General features: G+C 42.2%; 1 protein-coding gene across 1 annotated transcript; it reads right to left on the minus strand.

Moving 5' to 3' along the window:
• Positions 1-7,129: 7,129 nt before the first annotated feature.
• On the minus strand, positions 7,130-11,270 carry LOC310737142 (ethanolamine kinase 2). The gene is made up of 8 exons (XM_083561326.1): positions 10,992-11,270; positions 10,042-10,298; positions 9,302-9,472; positions 8,832-8,974; positions 8,097-8,180; positions 7,865-8,025; positions 7,549-7,622; positions 7,130-7,317 (listed from the first exon to the last, which is right to left on the minus strand). Exons 1-8 carry the CDS (start codon positions 11,130-11,132, stop codon positions 7,248-7,250), a joined length of 1,101 nt encoding a protein of 366 aa, XP_083417452.1. The 5' UTR covers positions 11,133-11,270; the 3' UTR covers positions 7,130-7,247.
• Between the last annotated feature and the right edge of the window lie 271 nt (positions 11,271-11,541).

Below are 11,541 nucleotides of genomic sequence, written 5' to 3' on the forward strand. Positions count from 1 at the left end.
CACAATTTTGCCTTCTTTTCACAAACTTTATTTACTGTGTAACACACAATCATATCTACATACATACATACATACATACACACACACACACACACACACACACACACACACACACACACACACAAACACATGCATTCAGTGTATATGTTTAAGTGTGTATGAGTATGTGTGTGAGTGTGTGTATCAGTATCAGTTTGTGTAATTTACACTGCCTTCAGTGATGTTCTGCCTGAAGCAATCCACCTCTTAATCCCGTCATGTCGATGCCACATCTATTGAAACTATCAATATTAGAAAGAAACGCAGTGCTGCATCACAGACCACTGTGTTCACACATCATAACCTTGTGCTCCAGAACATCTGATCACATCACATTATCAACTTGTGCTGTTAATATCATGAACAGCAGCTACGCTAATTCCTCTCCACTGCTTCTCTTGCTCTCCCCATCCCGAGGCATCCTGAGGTTGCTCCAGCTCCAGTCACGTCCCACCTCATTGAGATTGTGGACCTTTAAAAAAGTAGATGTCCACAAACATCCTGAACCATCTAGAGACGTACCAGTGCCAATTAGATTCCACCTAATGTGGCATTTTGACCTCCTGGAGTGTTTAAAGGCTCTGGCATGGAGAAGCTGGTGTTGGATCTGTGATGATCTCAGATGTTGAGCTATTTTATGAGTTGCTCAGTACCTCCTAGTTTTATAACCATAATGACTGTAGAAGACTGTAGAAAGATCATCAGTCATAATCACACACTCCAGTGCTCATGTTAGTTTTCACTCTCCAGTGTTCTGTAGTGTTTAAAGACTATAATCACACTCTTGATGTCACCCACATGAGGATGAGGTTCTGCTTTTAAGTCTGGTTCCTCTCAAGGTTTCTTCCTCATAACATCTAATGGAGTTTTTCCTTCACCACAGTCTCCATGGTGATCATCAGGGATAAACACACACCATTCACCTTCACTGGTAAATTCTGTAAAGCTGCTTTGAGACAATGTCTGTTGTGAAAAGCGCAATAGAAATAAACTTGACTTGACTTGACCACCGCAGCTGCACTGCCCGCATACATCATCTCTAGCAGAAGCATCAATGTTGATGCTTCATAACACGAAATAACACGAGATTTTAGAGAAAAACCAGCTCTGGGTGTATATATGTGTGTGTGAGTGTGAGCATATATTTATATATACAGTCAGACTCCGACCTACGACCACTTAACATTTCGGCGATACGACATCATGGGAAAAAGAAAAATACAAAAAATAATATATATATATATAGTAATCCATATCTGTTTCTTCCTGTCACCCATCTTCTCTCTCTCTCTCTCTCTCTCTCTCTCTCTCTCTCTCTCTCTCTCTCTCTCTCTCTCACACCCTCTTCTCTCTCTCTCTCTCTCTCTCTCTCTCTCTCTCTCTCTCTCTCTCTCCCACACCATCTCTCTCTCTCTCTCTCTCTCTCTCTCTCTCTCTCTCTCTCTCTCTCTCTCTCTCACCCTCTTCTCTCTCTCTCTCTCTCTCTCTCTCTCTCTCTCTCTCTCTCTCTCTCTCTCTCCCACACCCTCTTCTCTCTCTCTCTCTCTCTCTCTCTCTCTCTCTCTCTCTCTCTCTCTCTCTCTCACCCTCTTCTCTCTCTCTCTCTCTCTCTCTCTCTCTCTCTCTCTCTCTCTCTCCCACACCCTCTTCTCTCTCTCTCTCTCTCTCTCTCTCTCTCTCTCTCTCTCTCTCACCCTCTTCTCTCTCTCTCTCTCTCTCTCTTCCACACCCTCTTCTCTCTCTCTCTCTCTCTCTTCCACACCCTCTTCTCTCTCTCTCTCTCTCTCTCTCTCTCTCTCTCTCTCTCTCTCTCTCTCTCTCTCTCTCTCTCTCTTTCTCGTTAAACATGCTCATGAGGTTACAGTGATCAATGTTCCTGTTCCTCTTTCCTCCTCGGATCTTCCCACTTCTTCCCACACTGACTCAGGACTACAGTTTGCTCTGATCTCGTGTTATTTCCTGTTATGAAGGACATCCAACGTAAAACATCTGCCAAATCAAATATACGTATCACGAATCAGAATTTCATAGCGGATTGGTCGAGGCCCGGGTTAACAACGACCGCCACAGGTATCGTTAACCAACAGGGTACCGGTGGAAATTGTGCTACTGTTGGCTGAAGGAGGAGAAGAAGAGGAGGAAGACGTCTACAGATACAGCAGGGAAAGGAGAAGTGGAGGAGAGTGGAGGTTCAGGTTGGTTCTGTAAATGTTGGTACTATGACTCTTAAAGGGAGAGTGGTGGCTGTGTAGATATGTTGTGTGTTCAGGAGACAAAGTGGAAAAGGAGTAAGACCAGAAACATTGGAGGTGTTTAAACTGTGCTATCATGGTGTGGGTGAAAAGAGAAATGTGCTGAAAAAAATTCTATTTTATTCAGCACGGTAGCAAAATAAACAGGAAATAAAAGCACTGCACTCACATGCACACCATCAATAGGTAGTAATGATTTCATGAACTTCTTTAATAATAAAGTTGAAAATATCAGGCAAGTACTATTTTATAAATAACTCTGTAGACAGCAGTGTCATTATAACAGACCATCAATTACAAAGTTTCACTCCTATTCAAGAGAACGACTTTCATTTATTTCCTCATCAAAATCATAAACCTGCATTCTCAATCCCTCGCCTACAAGTTTCCTCAAACAGATCATTCCAGAGGGAATTGAATCTGTTTTAAAATAATTAACTCTTCCATTAGCACTGGTTTTGTACCAAAATCCTTCAAACTGCAGTATCAACCCCCTAATTAAGAAACTTGACCTTCACCCCGTCAGCTGTCCAACTACAGTTCGATATCAAACCTCCTCTTTATCTTCAAGATTCTAGAAAAGGTTGTAGCACAGCAGTTCTGCTCACATCTACTGAGGAATAAAATTTATGAAATGTATCAGTCAGGATTTCGGCCTCATCATAGCACAGAGACGGCGCTAGTTAAGGTGGTAAATGACCTGTTATTGGCCTCTGATCAGGGTTTTGTCTCTTTACTTGTTTTGCTCGACCTCAGTGCAGCTTTTCACACCATTGATCATAATCTCCTGCTTGCTGGACTGGAGAACGTTGTTGGAATAAAGGGAACAGCTCTCTCCTGGCTCAGGTCTTATCTGACTGATCGCTATCAGTTTGTTGATGTAAATAGTGAGTTCTTCACACTCCCTGAAGGTAAAGTTTGGTGTTCTGCAAGGATCTGTCTTAGGCCCACTGCTTTTCTCTTTATATCTGCTGCCTCTTGGTGAAATTATACATAAACATGGGATTCGCTTCCATTGCTATGCTGATGATACACAGCTGTTATATTTCAGCAAAGCCAGATGAGAGAGATCAGCTTAACAATGTTGAGGAGTGTGTAAAGGACATTAGACAGTGGATGCTTAATAACTTTCTTCTGCTCAACTCAGATAAGACGGAAGTACTTTTACTAGGACCACATGCAGCTAGAAGCAAACTTTCTGATTCTGTAGCATCTCTGGATGGTGTTTCTGTTTCAGTGTGTACAGCAGTCTAAGACCTCGGTGTGATTATTGACTCGAGTCTTTCCTTTAAAGGCTCACGTGAATAATATCACCAGGATCTCCTTCTTTCACCTTAGAAATATTGCTAAAATTTGAAATATGATGTTGTTACAGGATGCAGAAAAACTAGTTGATGCTTTTGTAACATCTAGATTAGACTACTGTAACGCTTTACTGTCTGGGTGTTGGAGTAAGTGCAGAAATAAGCTTCAGTTAGTTCAGAATGCAGCAGCAAGAGTCCTCACTAGATCTAGAAAATATGAGCACATCAGCCCTGTTTTAATCATCTACACTGCTCCCAATTACATCTCACACTGATTATAAAATACTACTACTGACGTATAAAGCACTTAACGCTCTCACGCTGCAGTATCTGAGTGAACTTCTGTACCAAGATGATCCTCCACGCCTACTTAGATCAAAAGGTGCAGGCTATTTGTTGGTACCTCAAATAATGAAGACTCCAGCAGGGGGCAGATGTTTCTCTTATAAACCCCACAGTTATGGAACAACCTTCCAATCAGTGTTCGGGACTCAGACACACACAGTCTCAGTGTTCAAGTTGAGGCTGAACACATTTATTTAGTGGAGTCTTTAGTCAGTAGGTGTTTGTGAGGTAAAGGAGCAGATCTGGAGGGATCATGGATATGGAGTGTTTGGTGAACTGGGATATTTGGATGCTGTCGTCTCCTCACTCTCACACGTTCACTCAGGTTTGTTGATGGTGGTGTGGTGGGTCGTCTCTTATCCCAGAGATCCTCATGTCTGTGTTTCCTTCTGCTTCTCCCTTTTAGTTCTGCTGCCAGAGTGAATCTCACCAGAGTCCAAACTGCACAGTGACATTAACTTTCATACAACAATCAGGAGACTTAATAATCCATATCCTTCTCTTCCTGTCACCCTCTTCTCTCTCTCTCTCTCTCTCTCTCTCTCTCTCTCTCTCTCTCTCTCTCTCTCTCTTTCTCTCTCTCTCCCTCTCTCTCTCTCTCTCTCTCTCTCTCTCTCTCTCTCTCTCTCTCTGTCGAGTTAAACATGCTCATGAGATTCCAGTGATCACTGTTCCTGCCCCTCTTCCCTCCGTGTATTTTCCCACTTCGTCCTGGTCTGCCTCTGGATAGTGTTCTCTTCATTTGGAGGTGACGCTGTGCAGCTGGAGATGTTTCTCATCAACGCCTTGGGTAGTTCCATGAAATTCCGGAGTAAGAATGGGAGCTTTGAGGATGGATTTGGACTGTAGTTAATATCAACAGTCTGCTACACTGACTCAGGATACAGTTTGCTCTGATCTCCATCACTGCACCTCAACATCGTTTATCTGTAATACATGGACATTTGGTGCCACCCAGATAAGGATGAGGTTCCCTCTCGAGTCTGGTTCCTCTCATGGTTTCATCCTTCTGTATCTTAGGGAGTTTTTCCTTTACCACAGTTGCCACCAGCTTGTTCATCAGGGACAAACTTACACTTATAAAGAACTTATTCATTTTTATTACCAATGTTCAATGCTAAAAGTGCAATAGAAATAAAAATGAATTAAATTGAAATTAATTGTAGGGGTGATACTGAAGGAAGAGTTTAGTAAGGGTGTAGTTGAGGTGAAGAGAGTTTCTGATAGATTGATGAACATGTAGGCAGGAGAACAAGGAGATGCAGCAGCAGGTAAAGAGGGATGTGGTGAAAGCCAAGGAAAAGGCATATGAGGAGCTGTAGGAGAAGTTGGACACTGATGAAGGAGAAAAGGATTTGTAGCGATTGTCCAGGCAGAGGAACCGAGCTGGAAAGGATGTGCTGCAAGTTAGAGCAATAAAGGATGGAGATGGAAATGTGTTGACTAGTGAGGAGAGTGTGTTGAGAAGATGGAGGGAGGATTTTAAGCAGCTGATGAACGAGGAAAATGAGAGAGAGAGAAGGTTGGATGGTGTGGAGATGTGAAGCAGGATGTGGATAGGATTAGTAAGGAGGAAGTGAGCGCAGCGATTAAGAGGATGAAGAATGAAAAGTGGGTTGGACCAGATGACATACCGGTAGAAGCGTGGAGATGTTTAGGAGGGATGCAGTGGAGTTTTTAACCAGATTGTTTAACCGGATTTTGGAAGGTGAGAAGATGCCTGAGGAATGGAGAAGGAGTGTGCTGGTACCGATCTTTAAGAATAAAGGAGATGTGCAGACCTGCAGTAACTACAGGGGAATAAAGTTGATCAGTCACACCATGAAGTTCTGGGAAAGAGTAGTGGAAGCCAGGCTGAGAGAAGAGGTGACCATCTGTGAGCAGCAGTATGGATTCATGCCGAGGAAGAGCACCACAGACGCCTTATTTGCTTTGGGGATGTTGATGGAGAAGTATAGAGAAGGTCAGAAGGAGCTGCATTGTGTGTTTGTGGATTTAGAGAAAGCGTACGACAGGGTGGAGAGAGGAGTTGTGGTATTGTATGAGGAAGTCTGGTGTGTCAGAGAAGTATGTGAGGGTGGTGCAGGACATGTATGAGGACAGTGTGACGGCAGTGAAGTGTGCAGTAGGAACGACAGACTGGTTTAAGGTAAAGGTTGGACTGCATCAAGGATCGGCTCCGAGCCCTTTCCTGTTTGCAGTGGTGATGGACAGGCTGAAGGACATTGTCAGACAGGAGTCTCTGTGGACTATGATGTTTGTGGATGATATTGTGATTTGTGGTGAGAGTAGGGAGCAGGTGGAGAAGATCCTGGCGAGGTGGAGGTACACGCTGGAGAGAAGGGGAATGGAAGTCAGTAGGAGTAAGACAGAGTACATGTGTGTGAATGAGAGGGAGGGCAGTGGAGTGGTGCGGTTACAGGGAGAAGAGGTGGAGAAGGTGGAGGAGTTCAGGTACCTGGGGTCAACAGTGCAAATTAATGGAGAGTGTGTTAGAGAAGTGAAGAAAAGAGTGCAGGCAGGGTGGAGTGGGTGGAGAAGAGTGATAGCAGGAGTGATTTGTGATAGAAGAGTATCTGTGAGAGTGAAAGGGAAAATTTGTAGGACTGTGGTGAGACCTAAAATGTTGTATGGATTAGAGACAGTGGCATTGAGTAAAAGACAGGAGGTGGAGCTGGAGGTAGCAGAGCTGAAGATGTTGAGATGTTCGTTGGGAGTGATGATGATGGACAGGATTAGAAATGAGTTTATTAGAGGGACAGCGCATGTAGGACGTTTTGGAGACAAGGTGAGGGAGGTGAGATTGAGATGGTTTGGACATGTGCAGAGGAGGGACATGGGGTATATCAGTAGGAGAATGCTGAGGATGGAGACACCAGGAAAGAGGAAAAGAGGAAGACCAAGGAGGAGGTTTATGGATGTGGTGAGGGAAGACATGCAGGTAGTTGGTTTGAAAGAGGCAGATGTAAAGGACAGGGGGGTATGGAGACGGATGATCTGCTGTGGAGACACTTAATGGGAGAAGCTGAAAGAAGAAGAAGAAGAAGAAGAAGAAGTTTACAGTGCCTTGTTATGTCTGCGTCGGAATGTATCATAGAGTAGTCACTTTTCTTGACTTATGACCTGATGGACTTACGACCGTTTTTTTGGTCCCTATCAACGTCATAAGTTGGGGTCTACCTGTGTGTGTGTGTGTGTGTGTGTGTGTGTGTGTGTGTGTGAGTGTATAGTAATACAGCAGTGTACAGTAAATCATGTAATTGTTGTGCCTGTAGTTTATTTTTCACTTAGAGAAGGGAGTCTTGTGTTACGAAACGGTCATTCCTAAATACTCCTCCTTCTTCTCAAAGTAGTAGCTGAACCGAGCAGCAGCATATCTGAAACAGACACACACACACACACACACACACACACACACACACACACACACACACACACACACACACACAAACAAAATATTTTCATATTGTTAATATGAATGTTTATTTACTGAGATGTCACACACTGAACTGCAGCTCACACAATTCCATTACAATTTTAGTCTGGATTTGTGTTTGTGAGTTAATTTTTTGTTATTAACTCCAAACATTACACCTTTAATAACTCACTTCAAGAAGTTAAAGTCGATTGTGGAGTATTTGGCCTGTACGAGAGACCACAGACCCCAGGACAGGTGAGATGCCTCGACATCAAGACACACAAAAACACACACACACACACACACACACACACACACACACACACACACACACACACACACACACACACACACAAATAAAAAGATTATAACACATCACAGACCCTCCCTGACTTTCTCTCTGTTTTATTTTAAAGAAGATGAAGATTAAGATGATGTTGATAATGAAGATGAGGATGATGATGTCGATGAAGACGATGATGATGATAATGATGATGACGACTCACCAGTGAGAATTTGCAGACTTGGATGTACAGTGTGTTGACTTCTTCCGGAGTGATTAGTGAGTCGACACGGCTGTTGATTCGGACACTCTGTAGGTAAGATGTGATCCAGTTGATCTGCAGCTCACGGCTCGGGTACAAACTGTAATCCACATCATTTACACCTGAAAGCCACAAAACACTCGTGTGGACCTTCAGCTGAATGCTGCTGTGTGTGAATGAATACCAAACCCACCTGCATACTCATTAAAGTGGTTTCCAATGTCGTATGCTTGGTAATTAAAGTCTGCATACTCGTAGTCGATGAATTTCACTTCACCTGAGACACATAGAGTTTTACACAGATGGATCAGGTGGATCAGGTGAAGGGTTGTGTTACAGAATGCTGCTGTGATTTCATCTACACTGTGACTGAAATCATCTGAGATCACCACTCTGTCTCTCAGCCCAAAAACCAGTAGAGCATTTTTCTGTCCCAGAACATCTCTATAACAAAAGGACCAGGATGGAAAACATGAGCAGTGTGAGTGCTCAGTTTAGTTTCAAAGTAATTAGCATAGCATATATGATATACAGCTCCAGTTCCAGTAACCAAGTTCACACACTCTGATGTCGACAATTCTTCTGTGATCTCATGATCCAGATAGTTAATTAGTTAAACAGTTGTTTCTCATAAACTGTTGGTTAAGTGTAACCTACACACACCTCTGTAAAACCTCACTCCAGGAAAAAAGATTCTGGGTGTTACATGACACATGTCTCAGGATCTCAGGATGCTCTTCACTTCTCAGTGTACGTTGAGGTTCTGATCTGTCCTGTCTCGTTGTCCTGTTGTGTTCACCTGTTTTGTGTTTGTCTAGCTTGTCTGTTTGTTGTGTCACAGTCTCTGTGAATCTTACTGTGTGTTGATCTTGAGAAGTGTGTATCCTGGTTTGTATTTTGAGAACTGCACATCAGGAGATCATTTTACCTTCATCCGGGTTGTAGATTATGTTTTTGATCAGCAGGTCGTTGTGACAAATCACTACTGGAGACTCCACCCTGGTTAAGAGTCTCTTCAGTTCCTCCATCTCTCTGATTAACACCTCAATGCTAGGAATGTCCACCTGGGACCTGGACATCATCAAGAGCAGACGTTACACATAAACAAGGAGTTCATATTACACAATCTCACCTACAGGAATGGGAGAAACCCTTCAGACCCCTCAGGAGCTGTAGGCGGAGCTTCTGAAGCTGAGACTAAGGCTGAATATATGTCTATATTTCAGGCATGAAGAAGATTTTTAAACAAGACACCTTTTGTATGTTTAAAAATGGTTTTGTGTGTGTGTGTGTGTGTGTGTGTGTGTGTGTGTGTGTGTGTGTGTGTGTGTGTATAATGTACAGGTTATAGATTAAATCTTATGTCTTCACCTGTGTGTTTACCATCTGCTTTCTTACCCATCATCTTCATCATCATCATCGTCATCATTGTCATCGTCATCATCTTTATTCCTGCAGTTCTGCAATAATTTCAGGTAATTCTCCAACTTAGACCACAGCACAGGTTCCACAGATGAGCTGGAATTCTGCTTTATAGAGTGAAGTTTCCCCATTTCTCCTGCCACCAATCTGAAACATTCACATCCACAGCAGATAGAAAACATCTGATCAGAATTTGATCACATTAAAACTTTATAAAAATTTATACTTGCAATTGTATTATTTTATTTTAACAGGAAAAGAAATTCACGACAAACTTGTAATAAACACTTCTAGTAATAGTGATAATACTGTGTCATGCTTTGCAGCTCAGATGGAGAAGTTCAGGAGAAGTTCAAGAGAAATGTAGGATGTAGTGATAAAGCCTTAGGAATATCAGTAAGCAGAAGCTGTCTATCAATTACACAATTGCACAACTACAAGACTACACAAGTACAAAACTAAACAGGTACACAACTACAAGTATAATTTATATTCTACAGGTTTTTAGCTGTTCATGTTGTTGTGTTGTTTGTGTTAATAATTTTACTAAAATTTACTCATTAACCCCAAACGCTTCATCTGAGATTTATTAACTCTAATCCTCCTTTAGTCTGGGTAAACATTCACACACACACACACACACACACACACACACACACACACACACACACACACACACACACACACACACACACACACACACACACACACTCTACCTGTAGACAGAAGGCTGTTGGAGCAGAACATCATCAAGGGTGATGCCCTTCAGGAACTCATAGCAGATGCCATTGTGGAAGCTGCAGTAGAGTTTTGGTCCACAGCCGTGAGAATGAAGCAGCTGCAACGTCTCCACCTCCTTCTTACGGTCAATAAACAGCTCCGTCATACGACCATACACTCGCACCAACACCACCTCCGAGTCCCAGCTCACTGAACAGCCCAGCAACTGGTTCGTAATTCCTTCTGTAAACACCTGCGCATTCACACACACACACACACACACACACACACACACACACACACACACACACACACACACACACACACATATGACATTACACACCACACACTATTAAACACATTACACACAGTACTGCTAGATCTCTTCCTGATTTAGGGTTTGTATAGGAGTCACACCAGGATTCTCGAACGGAAGCTCAGCCTACGTTTCTAATGAACCTGAAAGCCAGTTAACAAAAAATATATGCTCTGTGATCAACTTTAAACTACAGGTAGAACAATAAATAAAATTCCATATACTGATCAACAAAAACAAACAAACAAACAAACAAATATCGATAGATTTATATTAATGTGTGTGAAAACTGTTTGTGTGTGTGTGTGTGTGTGTGTGTGTGTGTGTGTGTGTGTGTGTGTGTGTGTGTGTGTGTGTGTGTGTGCAGTTCAAGGTGCAATACAGGCAGGATGAGTTTCTGGGTGAGAAGAGTAATCTCTCACATGTACTTTAATATTTAAATACAAGCTTCTGACATGCTGAAGTCTTATTCAGGTCACTTACAGCTTTTGGATTCTTTGAAGGTCCACTTCACTCAGGGTACATCATATGTTTAAACTTACTGAGACTTACAATCTAAATATGAATTGTACATGTATTATATATGTACTGTACACAACATTCATACACAACATTAATTTGCTAGCTAACCTTTAGTTGGATATCTTCACTTCTCCATTGTGGTCTCAGGGTTTTGAGAAGCTCAACGATCCCAGTCTGAGGAGAAAATTCATCCAAACTCACATCAAGGTGTAAAAGTTTATCTGTCTTGTCATTTGAGAGAAGATCCATTCCTCCTCCTGATCAGCCAGAAAGTGTTCACTGGAAAGTGATGTGTCACTGAGATCCCCAGGAGGTCCTACACTATGTCCCTGATCTCTAAACCTTTAAACATATATAAAGTGACCCAGTAGGACTGGGACAGGAGGCATCTGTCAAAGTGCAACGTCCGCTCGGGCATCCTCGACATGTTTGTAAGAGTTATATATTAACTCTCAGTTAAGAAAAATGTAAAAAAAAAATTAAAAACCCTGCAGCTTTTAGGTGTAACTTTACATTTATTCTTTTAGTCGAATCTTATAATCTTAAAATATATCTTAAATATAAATCTTACAATCTTATCCTCAGTTATCCTCGGTCCAAAGCCCAAAGTGGTCATAACACTAAATACTACTACTACTACTACTAATAATAATAATAA

The sequence above is a fragment of the Silurus aristotelis genome (assembly GCF_946808225.1).
Source record: "Silurus aristotelis genome assembly, chromosome: 14".
In the NCBI taxonomy this organism is placed as follows: Eukaryota; Metazoa; Chordata; class Actinopteri; order Siluriformes; family Siluridae; genus Silurus; species Silurus aristotelis.

Bases quoted from the DNA above. Each gene is read 5' to 3' on its own strand.
- LOC310737142 (XM_083561326.1), bottom strand. From the start codon at position 11,132: ATGGATCTTCTCTCAAATGACAAGACAGATAAACTTTTACACCTTGAT. The intron at 8,975-9,301 runs GTAAGAAAGCAG...GATGATGTCCAG, and splicing joins GATGATGATGAAGATGATGG to GTCCCAGGTGGACATTCCTA. The intron at 8,181-8,831 runs GTAAAATGATCT...TATGTGTCTCAG, and splicing joins AATCTACAACCCGGATGAAG to GTGAAGTGAAATTCATCGAC.